This window comes from Magnolia sinica, chromosome 1, assembly GCF_029962835.1.
Source record: "Magnolia sinica isolate HGM2019 chromosome 1, MsV1, whole genome shotgun sequence".
NCBI classification, from domain to species: Eukaryota; Viridiplantae; Streptophyta; class Magnoliopsida; order Magnoliales; family Magnoliaceae; genus Magnolia; species Magnolia sinica.
The window spans coordinates 130,706,999-130,724,199 of record NC_080573.1 but is presented as its reverse complement, the minus strand read 5'-3'; the positions used below and the strand labels follow the sequence as shown (position 1 = coordinate 130,724,199).

At 39.2% G+C, this 17,201-nt stretch overlaps 1 protein-coding gene across 1 annotated transcript; it reads left to right on the top strand.

Annotated features, from left to right (window-relative positions):
• The first annotated feature begins 4,371 nt into the window (after positions 1 to 4,371).
• Positions 4,372 to 15,332, top strand: LOC131217205 (probable protein arginine N-methyltransferase 1). Its single transcript, XM_058212049.1, has 9 exons — positions 4,372 to 4,752; positions 5,065 to 5,075; positions 7,329 to 7,484; positions 10,480 to 10,543; positions 10,643 to 10,785; positions 13,465 to 13,555; positions 13,711 to 13,826; positions 13,908 to 14,058; positions 14,870 to 15,332. The coding sequence occupies exons 1-9, from the start codon at positions 4,527 to 4,529 to the stop codon at positions 15,073 to 15,075; spliced, it is 1,164 nt and encodes a 387-aa protein (XP_058068032.1). The 5' UTR covers positions 4,372 to 4,526; the 3' UTR covers positions 15,076 to 15,332.
• The last annotated feature ends 1,869 nt before the right edge of the window (positions 15,333 to 17,201 follow it).

Sequence of the window (17,201 nt, the reverse complement as noted above, 5' to 3'; positions counted from 1 at the left end):
AAGTACTACATTGAAATTTCTTAATGTTATGCTGAGAAAATAAAGAGGGAAATAAGCTACATAAAACTGAAAAAGAATGATGATCATAACGACAATGCCATCGATAAATATCCTCATGATTGACATAAATGAGATGAGCAGCAACATAGGGTTGAACACTCCCATCAAACCGGTATAGGCTAACACTTTCACATCCACCATCAATCATCTTCCGCATTCTGAGATCCTGAAACATACAATGAGAAGGAAGAAATATGACAGCACAATTAAATTGTTTAGTAAGGGTGCCCACAGAAAGTAAACTAAAAGCAAGATCTGGGACAAGAAGGGTCTTGTCAAGAGTCATAATAGAAGTTAGAGGAATGGTACCTGACCCAGTAATAAGGGTAAGGTTCCCATCTGCTAACTTAACGGAACCTAAAGTAGAACTAGGAGTAAATGAGGAGAAAATGTGAGACATACCACTCATATGGTCAGTGCCCCCTGTGTCAATGACTCAAGGCTAGGAAGGGAGAGTATTGGTGGATGCACCTTGCACAGCAGAACTCAAAGTAGCAGAATATTTTAAAATAGATAGACCAGCCTTCTGAGAGACAAGACTGTCATATTCTTCTTGAAAAATTTGAACCATACTAGGAGAGGAATTGGATGGAGCCTCCTCAGATTTAGTAGTAGAAAAATATGCACCACGGCTATCAGCCGAGCGATCTTGTCCACGAGAAAAACCTTCACGCATTGGAGGTCTGCCATGAAGGATCCAGTAGGTATCAACCATATGATTGGTGTGTTTACAATGAGTGCAAAAAAGAGAATTGCAGCCACAACCACAGACTCCAGAACCACGTCCTCGATCAACAAAAGTACGAACATCAGCCTGTAAGGCAGACTGAGTGATCGAGATGGATGGAGTCATAACCTGCTTCCTCTTCTCTTCTCTGGCTAGAATAGCATACGCTTGATTCAATGTCATGGACTCAACATTATGGATAATTTGTTGCCTGAGTGTGTCATATCCATCATTCAGACCATCTAAAAACTTGAAGATCCGTCGTCGCTCTTGCCGTTTCTTGATAAGAACCACATCGCGAGTACAATAAGTATCCTCCTCGTCATAGTAGGCGAGTTCCTCCTATAAACTGCGAAGTTTGACATAATACTCGGTGAGGCTCTTGTCATTTTATTGGAGAGATGCAATCTCCTTCTCCAACTGGAAGATGCGGGCCATGTTGTGTGCATCGTTGTAGAGTTAGCGGACAATGTCCCAAATTTCGATCTTTTGCCATCTTTAAGAAGAGAAGGCCACTCCGGACATTGTCGTCCATGGAATTCCATAGCCATGACATGACAATCATGTCATTTGATTCCCAATCCGCCTGTTTTAGATCTCCATCATCAGGACGAGGAAGGGCCCCGGTGATGTGACCGAGTTTACGCTTGTCGCCAATAAAGATACGGACAACTTGTTGTCATTGTAGAAAGTTGGGGCCAGTGAGAGGAGATGATGTGATCTTTAGACCTAGATTCTTAGAGTGTCTGAGATCAACATCAAGAGGAGATGAAGTAGAATCGTTGGAGTCCTTTGATGGAGCCATGAGAAGAAAAAAATGGACAAAGAGTTTAGGGAGAAGAAGTTAAAGAAAAATTGATTTTTTTTTTAAAAAAAAAAATTTAGGCGGTGGTGGTGGTGGTGATGAGAGGTTGAGAGATTAGGGTTTAGGAAGCGAGGGATCGAAATTGCTTTGATACCGTATTGAAACTTCGAATGAGGAGAGAAAAAAGATAATAAAGTAATGCCCTCGATCTCTATATTATTTATACTAAAATACAACCCTTACTTGAGAAGGAAATAACTAAGATAAGAAAATAAATGAGAGATAAGGAGATAAGGATGAGCTATGTGGAGAGATAAGGAGATAGGGATGAGCTATGTGGAGAGATAAGGACAAGCTGCGTGGAGAGATAAGGATTAGCTATGCCCCCAATGGATGATGCGTCCCCTTGACTGCTTCTCCTTCAATAGCTATATACATCATGTAGTTCCATGGAGTCACCATGCTAGTGACTACACAATCCGTGTAGTGTCAGCACGCAATCCGTGTCCAATGTTATTTTCATTGGAAGCGAAATGGTAGGCGTTCCACAAACCACCAACCTAGCTGGTGTAATGATGATACCAATTTATGTGGATTCCACCATGAGGTATGTATTATATCCATTCTGTCTATCTATTTGGCGAGCTCGTTGTAAGGCTTGATCCTAAAAATAAATCACGATCTAAACATCAAGTGGACCACAATGCAAAAAGCGGGGATTGAATGTTTACCATTGAAACCGTTTTAGGGTCACAGAAGTTTTGGATCAATATGATAATTTTTTTTCCCACTTCATCCATATCTGTGTGATCATATGAATAGATTGGATGACAAATAAGCTTTATGGTGGGCCCTATGAATATTTTAACGGTAAGAATCATTGTCCCACTGCTATTTGTGGTGTAGCCCACTTAAGGTTTGGATATAATTGATTTTTGCCCTTATGATCTAAAAGTATCTTGCCGAATGGATGAATGGTGTGGATATAATAAATATAGATTTGTGGGGCCTATGTAACTTTGATCTCATTTGAACCGTTCGTATCGCCCAGAGCTCAAGGGTCGTCAATAGAGGTGTACACGAGTCGAACCGAGTCGAGCTGGGCACAACTTGACTCAACTCGGCCACTTGCTGACCTCAGCTCGAACTCGGCTTGACTCGGTCCTCGAGCCTAATTGGCTAGCTCGACTTGGTTCGATGAGCAGCTCGGGCTAGTTCGAGCCGAGTTTGCCTGTGTAGTATTTTTACAAACACATGGACTGCACCTTCGAAATCTCACTGTATGTAAAACAACAATAGTGGTTTTACAAGTATTTCATTAAACACCTTCTAAGCAACATAAAAATCAAGAAAAAAAAAGAATATTTGTTTCATATACATACCTTCCTTGCCACCAGCCTCACTTCGTTGAGTCATTTCATCAAACACTTGGTGAGCAACATCAACATTAAAGTAACCGAGTCATCGAACTGGTTCGATCCGAGTTGAGTCGAGCTCGAGCAAGCTCAAACTCAGTTCGAAATTTTTTCAAGTTAAAAAAATCAACTCGACTTGACTCAAACTCAATTTCAAACTGAGTTGAATCGAGCTTTGTCGAGTGAGTTGAGCGAGCTAACTGAGCTAACTTAGTTTGTGTACATCCCTAAGCGTTAGTGCTCCCCCCTCCCGTCTCTAGCTATGTACAGTTAGTTCTGTGGGCAGGCACACTTTGATATATCTGTTTATCTATGTCGTTGATCCCTTATTTCAGATCATTTTAAAGTATATGTACAAAAATGAGATAAATCCAACGTCCAACACTTAAGCCACACCATAAATGATTATTATATTTAATGCAACTTCATTCCGTGCTTCCATGCATTTAATGTAGCTAAACTTATTATTTGGTGTGGCCCATTTGAGCGTTTGATCTGCCTATTTTTTGTGCACATAACTTAAAATGATTTGAGAGAAGGGATGGAGGGCGTAGATAAAAAAGATAATTCACAGTTGGCCCACCCAAAGAACTGCCCGTTCGTGGCGGGAGCCGGGCGGGGGTAGGATACAATCCGCATCCCGTTTTCGCACACAACAGGTACACACATCAGTTATACCAGACAATCCGCTTCCATTTTCGTTGTGGTAGGTATCGTCAGTAGGGGTGTACACGAACCGAGCTAGCTCAGTTAGCTCGCTCGACTTGACTCGAAAAAGCTCGATTCGACTCGGTTTGAAGCTGAGTTCGAGCCGAGTCGAGCTGATTTTTTGAGCTTGAAAATGAGTTCGAGCAGGGCCCAACTCGACTCGACTTGGATCGAATCCATCTTGAATCCAGCTCGGATCGAACCAGTTTGGTGACTCGGTTACTTTGCCATTGATGTTGCTCGCCAACTGTTTGATAAAATGACTTGGTGGCAAGGAAGGTTTGGCTGGTGGCAAGCAAGGTTCATTAAACAAATACCTTTATTTTTTTTATTTTTTGTTTTTATGTTACCTAGAAGGTGTTTGATAAAACACCTGTAAAACCATTGCCTCGGTTTGTAAAATAATGAGTTTTTGAAGTTGCAGTTTAGGTGTACGTGGAAATGCCTCAACGGTGAACTTGACTCGATCTTGGCTTGAACTGGGCCTGCGCTGGACAAAGCTGCTGACCGAACCGAGCTGAGCTTGCCAGTCAGGCTCGAGGACGTAGCCGAGCCGAGTTCGTCAGCAAACCTTAGCCTTCGTTTAATAAATCAAAAAATTGGAAGCTGTCTCAGTAAATGTCAGAAACACGGGGCTATATGAAAAAAAAATAAAATTACCTCAGTCTCGTGATGCCCTAAAACCCTTCCCTCGAAAAATCGAAAACCAGCACAAGCTTTGTTTGCTGTCTCTCTTGTAAAAAAACAAAAAATCCCCGCTTCTCTTTCAGTAACACACCAGCGGGACGAGAGAGACAGAGAGAGACAGAGAATGGGCCGTAGAAAGGGCAGCAACAACAAGAACAACGGCTCTAACAATAGCAGCAGCAGCAGCAGCTTGAATCTCCAAGTAACGAAGATGAGCGTCGAAGAAGGCGAAGAGGTCGTGGCCGTCGAGAGCTCCAATCTCCACGACTCCATCTGTGAAACCAACGAAGCCATCGTCGGCAGCGACAAGACTAGTGCTGATTACTACTTCGATTCCTACTCCCATTTCGGTACATCGCTTGCTTTTACTTTCTTCTTTCCCTTCAAATTTGGTTTTTTATGTTTTCGGGTTCGCTGGTTTTCGTTGTTTTGGTTGTTCTTCTTTCCCTTTTGCTCTTCTCGACTATTTACGTACTGATTTCTTTTTCGTTTACTTGGATTTGGAATTGGATTGGTTCTAAATTCTCTTTCGTTGGATATGGGTTTCTTTTGTTTTTGAAGGCTTTACTTAAATGTGAAGCGGACTTTTTATTGATTTTTCTTCAGACCTTTTTTGATGCAAGAACTAATATGGTTTTCCCTTGGTGTTGTTGGTTTTGCAGGTATTCATGAAGTAAGTATCTTCTGCTTTGATGTAATCAGTGGTAACTATAAGGGGTTGTTTGGATGCCTGTAAATGGTTTAAGTGGTAAATGATTTACAGGTGTTTGGTTGTAAGCTGTAAATGATTTACAGGTAAATGATTGTCTGTGTTTGGATAGCCTGTAAATTGTTTAAGTCGTGTAAATGGAGTGCCAATCTTTGAAAATATAGCCGTTAGTGGAGGGCCTGTAAATGAAATCCCACCTTTTTGCTTGTAAATGAGATGGGGGTAAATGCTGTAAATCATTTACAAGCAAAAAAGGTCATCCAAATGCAGATTGTAAATGATTTCCCTGTAAATCATTTACAACTTGCGCCGTTTATAGGCATCCAAATGACCCCTAATGTTTCTTGATCTCTTTCTCTAAAAAAAAAACTATAATATTTCTTGAGTGATAAAGAAGAATAATAAACTGGTGTAGATTGGATTTTCATTGTTTTGTTATTCTAATGAGGATTAATGCATCGTGAATAATGATCCTTTCATGTTGTGTTGCTTCCTTTTCTCCACTGGTAGTCTTATGAATGGTTTTATAACATCATTACAACGGTACAGGTGCACTCTCAGTTTGTTATAGGGGCTGTTAATTTGTCCATTCAGCCACTCCGATGATTAAATTACTGAATTAAGATAATGACTTCTAATAACGAATTAAATATTTTCGTAGTTCCTTATGGTATCATGAATTTGCACAATATGACATTCCAAACTCATGCTAAGGCGTTCCCTGTAAGGGCCGCGCTGCATAGGGACACTGGTGCAGTGAGAAATGGACAAGGGTTGGCTAGGGCATTTGACGCACCGCAAAAACTCCCTTTCTTTTGTGTGTGTGTGTGTGTGTTCAAAAATATTTTTTGAGAGTAATAAGGGCATTGGTGGATAGAAAATGTTGTTGATTTTGAAGATTTTTTATTTTATTTATTTATCTATTTTATGTTTTTAATGTTCAGAAAGGTACTTCGGACTTGATTGCATGACCCTATCTGAGCCGGGCTTGGGCCAGTGATTAATGGCCTGGTCCAATCATCAAGCAGTTCGCTATTATAACAAAAAGAATTGATGGTTTAGAGAAACTTGTGATTGTTAGTAGTTCCCTTTTGGTGTACATGTGTAGTTTAAAGCACCCTTGGATCTGAGATCATGTTTCAATGATCAAAACCATTCATATGATGGAACAAGTCATGATGGAGAGGGATACCCCCATGGAAAGAAAACTCTTGGATTAGACAGTTTCAAACATTTAATCATTTCTCTCTTCATCTGATGGAGCCGGCCCTGTCCTGGCCCAACTCAATAGGGCCACTGCCAGAGCCAAGGTCCTTTCAGCCCGATTAGGCCCATTGGCAGGGCCAAGCAAGGGCCACCCCATTGCCACCCCTGGCCACAATGATTTGGAGTCTCAAAGTTGGTGCTTTTTTTTTTTTCGAGAATCAACAAAGATTTTATTAAAGAAGTGCTCCTAGCTGGTGCAAGGCTACAACCCGGGCATACTATACAAAGCACAAGACTTGCAATCCTTCAAACAGGACGCCCATCCCAATACATCTACCTTTATTTTCCTAATTACACCCCCCACTTACGCACTTAGATTTTGGAAGCACCGACTATTCCTCACCCTTCAGATTGTCCAAAGAGCTGCCATAAAGGCAAGCCTCTAAGCCATTCAACTGTCACAAAGTCGATGTTGTCCAGTGAATCTCTGACCAGTGCAAAACTGCATATTTAGTTCCAGCCACTAGAGAGAAAAGTATGATTTCCAAATGTGTTGAGACTGTCAACCTTTGAAACAAAGAGACTCATTATGGCAGAATTCTGTCTATTGATCTAGTTTCCAGGTAAACTATGAGGTTTTCTGAGATTGCTGTGTTCCAGTATTCGAAATTTAATTGTATATTAATATTCTCTTTTTGCAGATTGTTGTTCATCAGTCAGATACAAAACTTCCATTCCTTGTTAAGAACATTGATAAATTGAAGCCTGTCTTTACTCAGTTATCTAGACTTGTTTGTTTTTATTTATTCCATTTTAAGAAGCTTGGTGGTTGCTTGCTACCCTCTGTTTGGTAGGATTCATATGGAACCATGATATTTAGGACCTTTGGTTTTTATCTCAATTACACTTATGCAGTCATTGGCACTGTCCAAGCCTCATTATTAAGCAGTGATGATTTTTTAAAGCTCTTTAAGGCACAAATATTCTCTTATGCAGTTTTTTATCTTGCAGGAAATGCTAAAAGATACTGTCAGGACAAAAACATATCAAAATGTGATCTATCAGAATACCTTTCTCTTCAAGAACAAGATAGTTCTTGATGTGGGTGCTGGCACTGGAATATTGTCCCTTTTTTGTGCGAAGGCAGGGGCAAAGCATGTTTATGCGGTGGGCACTTGTTCCTTTTTTCAGCTTTCTAATTAATCTGCTAATATTTGGAATGTTATGCTTTGCGGTGGGCACTTGTTCCCTTTTTTTCAGTTTTCTAATTAATCTGCTAATATTTAGAATGTTAACTTGCTAGGACTTGAATTTTTCTGAAGTTTTCTTTTTTTTTTTTCTTTTTTTTTTTAAATTTTTTTTTTTTTAAAAGATGTGTTAGTGACACTAAAGATGGCCATATTGGAAGCTTGGGCTAGAGACACTTATTAGGACAAAACCTTAATTGATCGTTGTTTATGTCCTTGTTGGGTAGTATATTTGTATGCTTTTCCTATTAAAATAGTTTTTACAATTTAACACAATTTTATTGTGCTTTTGATAATCGACTTTTATTTGTACGCTTTTCCTATTATAATAGTTCCTCAACAAGTACTTTGATATAATTTATATTTACACGTTGGCGTGCATGGTTTCTCAGGGAAACTCTGTGTCTAAGTTTCTGAACTGCGTGTATGTGTGTGTGTCTAAGTTAGTATCTAGTCTCTAAAGAACTACTTATATTTATACATTTTTTTTCAAAAATCTTTTACTGATTTTGAGTATACTGCAGAGATTTATTGCTTGGAAAGTGGATGACTTACTATATCTTTTAAAAAGGACATGAATATGGAGGGGAATTGATCTTAAAAAGTTAGCTGGAAGTTTGTTGTTGAAATGACCCTTTCTTTCTGAACCTAGATAATTGTGTATATACGCTCGGGGTACGGATTGCCTGTTGAGAGTGTTGTGTGGATGACTCTGTGGATGATGTGGTTTGACTTGGAGTCGCTGCTAGCTAATGGTTTTGGAATCTACAGTTGGCCAGACATTCTAGGCCTACAATAGGTCGGGGGATCAAAGACTCCTTGACTTGAGCGACTCTTGTGATTGGGCTGCGATTGTTGATCTTGGGTAGAGGCCTTAGTGATGGAGAAGGAAGGGGTAAGGTATCCTTCTCTACCCATACCAAAGTATGTTCTCTATGTTGCGGGATTTAAGTGTTTTTGGGGGATTACTTATTCTTAGAGAGACAAAAACTAAAATAGTTGGCTGCGATCATGACCATGGAAATAGAGCCCTTGACATTGATAACGACTGAGGAGATAGTTATTGTGAGAATTAAGAAAAGAAAACATAGAAGGGAATTAGATAAAAAAAGGAAATATTGGAACTAGAAATTGAAATGAGTTGTAGCACGCCTGGAGATGTGAGGGAAGAACTGACAGACCCAACACTCTAGGTATTAAAGATGATCGGGTATCTTGAGATCCACTGCTATTCTGTTCAATCTAAACTTTTAGGAAGGGTTGGACCAATGTGCAATGGTTTTGATCACTCCCACTTATCTCTCTCTCTCACTTTCTATTTTTCTAACCATTCCAGCCACTCTTCAGTCCCCTCACTAATTACCTCCCTTCTTCAAAAACTCTCTAAAAAAGCCTTCTTTTTTTGCTCTCCCCCCAAAGCCCTTTTTCCACATCTTCTAAATGGGGGAGGAAGCCCCTCTTTTATAGAGATGTTGGCGGGAATCCTATTACTGCTGACGGTAATTGGATTTTTGCAAGCTGTTGAGTTGGCTTGGTTTGAGCCCCGAGGCTATATTTGAGTAAAAACTCAGGGATTCGAGCTCGACATTGGGTAGCTGGAATCAGATTCCCGCTACTGTACTGAACTCGAATCTCGAGGTGTTCTTGATGCAGGGTAACTGTGGGTTGACTGGCTGGAATTGAATTTCTACCGGTCTTTCCTGTTTCTAGCCATGTTGGGGAGTTTTCCAGGTTGATTGGGATAGGATTTAGGTGCTCCCGAAGTCAGCTTTGATTGCTGGTTGAGATCAAACGATGTACATTTCCCTATCTCATGTCGGGTGTGTACAACTATTTACTAATAGTATGTGCATTCAATCTACCTCCTTGTACAGTGGCATCTTCATAAACTTGGCTATCATATGATTCATATCTGTACCTGGTCATTACATGGCATTGGATTTATCATCTTATCTTTTCCAAGACTACTTCCATGCTCAATTTAACTTTTCCAAGTGGAGAGTTAGAACTGTTTTAATGGAATAACATGTCCTTGCGATATAATTACCACTTCAGAGATGAAGTTATATGGATTTCTGTTGGCAAAGACACAACAGTAGCTTGTCCATCAATTGGGACATGTACATTGTATTTCTGGAATCTTTGATGGCAGCTTACATATGGTAAAAAGGAGCATTCACTTGGTACAGAATCCAATGGAAATTGAAATGCACATTGTTTTTCTGGTCATGTTGATGGTAACTTACGTATGATAAAATGGAGTGTTCACTTGGTATAAAAACCAATGGAAATTTTGGAATATAGCCTAAGGGCTTAATAGGCATATAAGTCATGCATACATGTAGAGGTGCAACTTTGGGCAGGTTGGGTCAGGTTGAGAGTCAACCTGAGCCTGAGCCTGAGCCTGAGCCTAACCCGACCTCTGGAAGACCCAACCCAATCTGAATTCCAACCCGAGTCAACCTGAGCCTAACCCGATCTCAGGAAGACCCAGCCTAACCTGAATTCCAATCCGAACCCAACCCAAAGTCCTCTTTACCCGACCCGACCTGACCCAACCCAACCCAACCCAAATATGTGTATTTGTTCCCAACCCAACCTTGACCTGAATTTGCTCAACCCTAACCCAACCCAAACTCAAATCAGGCTGGCGTTTTTCAACCTGAACCCAACCTGAGGATGTTGACAACCTGATCCGAACTCGAGCTGGGTCAGTCGACTCGAACCCAAGTTGCAGGCCTAACAATAAGGTTGGCCTGGTTCAGTAACACAGGGCTTTCAGTACTCAGTACATCATGGAAGTTCTCAATTTTGTTTTTATTCTGTTTGGTTGTTCTAATGGTTGCTCTGCATTCTTATCCAGATTCTACCACTTTGCTAAAGCAATCCGTGAATGACAATCCTTTGCATTGCAGGTCGAATGCTCCCACATGGCTGACATGGCAAAAGAGATCATTCAAGCAAACGGATTTTCTGATGGTATTATCTCCTGAATTTCGTCTATTGTGGATTTTTTCTATAATGTTTTGTGTTCTGTGGAATAGCATCTTATATCATCTGTATTTGTGTTTTCTTCAGTCATAACAGTTTTGAAGGGAAAGGTTGAAGAGATTGCTCTTCCTGTTGCTCATGTGGATATCATCATTTCAGAGTGGATGGGCTATTTTCTACTCTTTGAAAATATGTTAAACACAGTTCTGTATGCACGTGATAAATGGCTTGTAAGTGAAGCCTTTCAGCAGATCTTTCAATCACCTTTTTTTTAAAAAAACTTTTTTCATGCAGCATAAGCATTATACTTAAAAAAAAATAATAAATAAAAATTTTGTAAAGCAATTTCCTTTTTCTTTTTAGTTATAGAGTGAAGTGGATCTAATCCATTCTATGTTTCCAAAATGTGTTGGATCATGTTCTTGTGATGTCAAGTTACTTGAATGTGAATATGGTACAGGTATGGTATGAATATGTTAACAGTTTGATATATAGATTACACGGGAACAACCAGAAATACAGTTTGGCTGCAAGCTAACGTAATTGGGAAAAATTATTGATTGCAATCACAATGCAAAGTAGTCTACTCCAATCTATGGCTCTATATAAATTGCTGGGAAGCTTTTGGATCCTTTGATAAATGCTGCATCAATCAAATGTTATGATAGGCAATGTTGATCTCAGAAACAATGATAGTAAGAATCATTCTAAAAAAATAAAAATAAAAATTCCCAAAACAACAACGACATCGTCATCATCATCATCTTTACTAAAAAATCAATTCTGAATTTTTTTTTTTTTTTTAAAGAATACTAAAACAACAACATCATCATCATCATCTTCTTTCTCATAGCAATTTGGGTTGTTTTTTAAATGATAGATCGGTAAGGGTTTAATAATCAGTTGCCCGCTAGACGGTAGGCTTCCTCTTTTACCATAGACTCTTGGATTTGGGAGGCTTGCATTGAAACCACTCACATTCCAACACAGTCCCACCGAATGTTGAAACCAGCCCAAATATTACATTAATGCCCCAAATGGCGGCCAAGTAGAGTTGTGGAGGGGCAGTTTCAAGAGAAACTGCTAAGCATCAAGCACCCATGCTCATTAAAGGTTGTGCGTGAGTTTTTGGCTGCACAAAATAAGCTGGGAATATACCAACACAATTCACATGCTAATGTTGCTGGGCCCACAATGTTGTGAACAGTTGATGTCTAGAGTATGCAGTGCAGACAAGCCAATTGTGCATGAAATTGATCCACGAGGCCAACATAACAGAACCGAAATGTGATGATATTATCCCATGCTAATGTTCTCGATCTTGAGTTTGTGTTGAGCACTCTAATTTCTTCAAAGTAGCAACATTGGGGGCACGACCTGATCAATCAAAAGCCAAGAGCATGTTGCCAATGACAGTGCACGCTTGGTGGCAGACTGCTCAGGCCATCCCGATGTCCAAGGACTAGCTTCTTAACTACAACCTAAATATATGCTATTGGCATGGAAATTTTTGCACCTACTAGCATCCGACTCTCCAGTGGATCCTTGTTGGGGGATTTTTTATGGCACTTGTTCCAATTGCTGGACTCGAGGTGTCTGATATCGTTATTTTGTTGTTACAAGAGGTGGTGACAATAAATAAATAATCAATGTTTTAAGTATCGACGATATCTGCCGATATATCCCACGATATATCTTGTATCTCACCTGTGTGATATAAAATGCACAAGTAGTAGGATATATCCCACATGTTCGATCTGGGGAGCATTTTTTATCCTTTTTTTTTTTTTTTTTGTAAATCATGTTAAATCAGTGTATTGCTACAAATACATGATTTTTTTATTTTTTATTTGTTTTGTTTTTTATTTATTTTTATTGTTTTGCATGAAAAATCATGGATTTGGAGCTTCGATTTTGAGATTTGGAGACGGGTTGAGTTGCAGAAAATTGAAAAAAACTAATTTTTTTTTCCAATTTCTCACAAATTGGTTGCAATCTGTGTCCAAACATAAAATCAAACATGTATGTAACCTGATCTAGTAATTCTTCTTTTGCTTATGTTTCCACATGTCTTCTTACATTTATAAATTATATGAATAGATTTTGCATATACTTGCATCAATTTAGTTAAACGGTGCATAGATTAGGACTCCATACAAAGAAAACCTATGATGTGCACTTGTTTTTCGTAATGTTTTGATTTATTAATATATATTGATATGTGTTTTTTAACAATCACTGAAGTTTCATTGGAAAAGTTAACCAATTTCCCAATGTTTTCTCATGTTTCCAACAACAGCGATACATTGCGCAATACAACCGATATATCCCATAAGATAACCAATACGTATTCGTATCCCAAGGGTGCGATACGTAATGTGATACCGATATTTTGAACACTAAATAATGATGATAAATAATATTACTTGTTGTAAAATTTCCCCTTTTCAGTTTCAGCTAGAGCTAGAAAGAAATTAAGAAACCTTACAAGAATAATTATATATTCTTTTAGCAAGAAGAATTAATTATATATTTAATCTCATTTAACAGTCACGTGCAATGTCAATTGAGATTGATGACCAATTGAATGCTCCTGCACTTTTTGGCAGTCTTCTTTATCTCTTCAGCTTTTGATTTTTATTTGTGTCAATTGCTTCCGATATGAATGAATTTAAAAAATTGCTGAAAAGACCATGGCAAAATTAGTTCAACCCTTACTATGGGACTGACAGTTATCATATTTCCTTTTCTCCACTCACTTCCATGAGTCATAATAATGCATGTGTTTCACTATCTAGGGACAGCACATGAACTCTGTTTCCCAATTTATATAAATATATCTAACTACTTCGTATTAACCGTTCAAGGCATGCAACTGCGTTTCTAATATGGCTTTGGCTACCATTCAGATCAGTGATGGTGGAATTGTGTTGCCGGACAGAGCGTCTCTATATTTAACTGCTATTGAGGATGCTGAGTACAAAGAAGATAAGATTGACTGTAAGCCGTGGGCCTCTATATGTTTATAGACTGGCCGCATAGTTGTGTTTGTGTGTTTGCTTGTCAACAGCTTTTGCATCATTTTTGCTGTTTTCATGTTGCTGATTCCACAAATATGGTGCTCATTGCCCCTGATGAGAGTCTTTTAATTTCAGTCTGGAATAACGTATATGGCTTTGACATGAGCTGCATCAAAAAGCAATCCATGATGGAACCCCTCGTCGATACAGTTGACCAGAACCAAATTGTCACAAACTGCCAGTTACTCAAGGTGTGATATCTTATTTGTCTATGCTCATCTGCCCAGATGTGTTTCGTGCTTGATGATGATATTGATGTGCTGTTAATTCAGATGATGGACATTTCTAAAATGGCTCCCGGCGATGCCTCTTTCACCGCACCGTTTAAGCTCGTGGCAGAGCGCAATGATTACATCCATGCGCTTGTTGCATACTTCGATGTCTCATTTACAAAGTGTCACAAGTTGATGGGCTTCTCTACAGGTAATCCGTCTATAGTTGTTATGGCCATGTTAATACTGATAGAGTCTAGGATTTTGTTGGGTTAACACTGACAAATTTAGCTGGTGGGCCACGCCATGATTAACAACAGTAGGAAATCATGCATACATGACAATCCAGTGGGCAGCCTTGTCATGGTTGTGATTAAGATGTCTTCATTAACTGTCCATTGTGAGCCAGGATGAGTCCACCAGATCTTTGGATCTGTGTGACAACACATCATAGTCCATCCTCCCCTGATCAAAGGGTCTGGTCACTGCAGGTGGGCCCCTTGTGCACTGGAGATTGGAGTGAAACCAACATTGGAGTAGTCAAACACAGATGTTTTAGAAAATTAAAGCCTTTAAAAGAAAAATAAAAGGGCCTATGCAACTCCACGCATGCATGCTTGATGCAAAGACTCTACTGCAATGTCTGTTTCACTCTACTCCAGGTTTGGGCCCATAATTCATGTATATTGTCTGATACAGACTACCAATCCAGTTACAGCATCTTATGGGCATTTGATAAAAGATGAAGATGGTTCTTCAAGAGCCTTGTAAATTGTACATCTGGCTACATCATCTTATGCTGCATATATGATGCAATAAATCTATCATGCATAAGAAATTGCAGACATCATATTTTGTTGGACACACTTTTATTAGGTATCAAAGAGCATTGTTAGGGTATCACTTATGATATTATATTTTGAAAACAGTGGTGCATGTTACTGCACCATTTTTATGATGCATGCATATGTACCTTCTACTTCTAGGCTAGTTTTTACAGATTCTAAGGATGAATTACACAGGGCCGAAATCACGGGCTACTCATTGGAAGCAAACTGTTCTTTACCTTGAAGACGTGCTAACGGTATGCGAGGGGGAGGCAGTGGTTGGAAGCATGACTGTTGCGCCCAACAAGAAGAACCCCCGTGATGTAGATATAACACTTAAGTATTCATTGAATGGTAAGCGTTGCCAGGCCTCTAGAACCCAACATTATAAGATGCGTTGATGATCTAATCATCACGAAAATACTCAGATCCTCACCGTTTTTGGTATGCAGTGATATTTAAAGTTACTCTCTTGAAAGCATGTGTTTTTAAAGGAATTAAAAAAAAAAAAAAAAATCCCATCTAAGGGTGCTGCTAACATGTAATATTGTAACTTAGATTTCTTCTTGGGTTGATTGATCTAAGTTTTTTTTTCTACTGTCACTTGAATCTCTGCAAGTACAGAAGCCGTGGATCCATTTGGTACCAGTTTCTGGCAGTTCTCTTGGAATGTTTTACATGGTATGCAACCGGTGGGCAGAATTTATGGAAGTGTAGCCTGGATTGACTGTGAGGATTGAGCACTGAGCTAAAATTCTGACAGCTTGATTGATGTTATTGATTGCATTTGAGACTTCATCATTGAAGGACAATCAAAACAAGCGAGTAACAGTGCTGAGCAATGCTTCAAGTGCATGTCTTTCACAAATTATCTCGCTGCCATTGTCTAAAATGCTTGAGGTGTGCGAAATCTGCTGTGTTTTGATGACATATAGCACCCTTACCTTTGGCTCAAGGACAAATCTCAATCTCATGTTTCCCCAAAGAACACCTGCATTCAGTCAAAAACCATCTTGAGGTTTGACATGTTTTTGCAGGCAGAACTTAGGTGGGGCCCACTATGATGTTCATGAGAAATTCACCCTGTACATGAGGCCAAAAATAAGGTAGATCCAAAACTCAAGGAGGCTGCATGACAGGAAACAGTGAGGATTGAGTGTTCGCTTGAAACTTTTGTGGGGCCACAGACGTTTTTGGATCAGGCTATTATGCTTGTGTTTTCAGTTCATACCAGTAGGAATGACCTTTTAATCAGTTTTGATGGCATATAAGCATCATGGTGACCTTGGATTAGATTTCAACCGTAGGCGTTTCCCTACCCATTACACTTTTTCAAGTCGTGTAGTCCACTTGAGTTATGAATTTGCCTTATTTTTTAGTTCATGTCTTAACATAAGCTGGAAAAACCAATGGATGGTGGGATTTCTTACAAAAATCATGGTGAGCCCCACCTAGCTTCGATTGCAGAAACACTTCCAGTGACAGGGTGTGGTAGGCAATCCGAGTTTCCTGTTATTAACTTCTGTCACCAGAAAATGGCAGAATCATGCCAGAGCTCTTATGGTTTGGTGTTGGGTAAAGATCTTTTTCATGCTTGGTTTTGGAGAGTAAGGTTAGGGGTTTGGGTTTAGGAGGAGAGGAGATGTTACGGTTAAGGTTTTGGGGATTTTAGAGGGTAATATTGTTGTTTTTAAAAAGATTTTTCTAACCTAATCTTGGTCAATTTGTCCAAAACATTAACAACAGGTTGGTTTTTTTACTGTAGTCTGAAAATTAGGTGTTATTTGGAAGGGATTTTTACTGCAGATTTCCCCGTAGTTTGTGGTTTTACCAATAAGTTCCTGGACGTTTTGAAATTACTGGTTTAACCAAAAAGTTCATGGATGTTTTCAAATTACTGGTTTAACCAACAAGTTACTAGATGTTTTCAAATCACTGGTTTAACCAAAAAGTCCCTCAATGTTTTGAATCTACTGGTTTAACGAAAAAGACCCTTGATGTTTTGAAATTACCGGTTTAGCCAAAAAGGCCCTTGATATTTTGAAATTACTGGTTTAACCAAAAAGGCTCTGGATGTTTTGAAATTACAAGAATTTGGTTTCTGCAGTTGGAAATGATCAATACGATCTCATCCATTTTTTCTTCTAAAGAGTGGTGTAGGTGAGGATTGTGGGGTCACTGTGTTGTTTGGATGACTTCCAACCCTTCCAAAGAGATGCACAATGACCCATAGTATGAACAGTGAAGAGTGGACTTTTTGTAGGCAATATGGATAGGTCATTTTTTTTTTACCAATGATAAATAACTAGGGTTGTTTGATCTAAGTAATCCTTGGAAGAGAAGCAATTTTAGGCGGGAGGGTCCATATTAATCATTGGAGCCTACAATCAATTTGGATGTTTTGTGTTATTGGTCACTGATCAGATGGATGGGATTATCAGATCAAAGAATATCTTGGCAATCCCAAGTAATGGCCAATCTAGATCCATTATTAATCTCTGTTATGCTGAGGGATTATCCAGTCAAT

What these genes read in the sequence shown, in the direction of transcription:
- LOC131217205 (XM_058212049.1), top strand. Translation starts at nt 4,527, where the DNA reads ATGGGCCGTAGAAAGGGCAGCAACAACAAGAACAACGGCTCTAACAAT. An exon ending in ATGCACGTGATAAATGGCTT is followed by an intron (nt 10,786 to 13,464) that starts GTAAGTGAAGCC and finishes GCTACCATTCAG; the next exon opens with ATCAGTGATGGTGGAATTGT. An exon ending in GTTGATGGGCTTCTCTACAG is followed by an intron (nt 14,059 to 14,869) that starts GTAATCCGTCTA and finishes TGAATTACACAG; the next exon opens with GGCCGAAATCACGGGCTACT.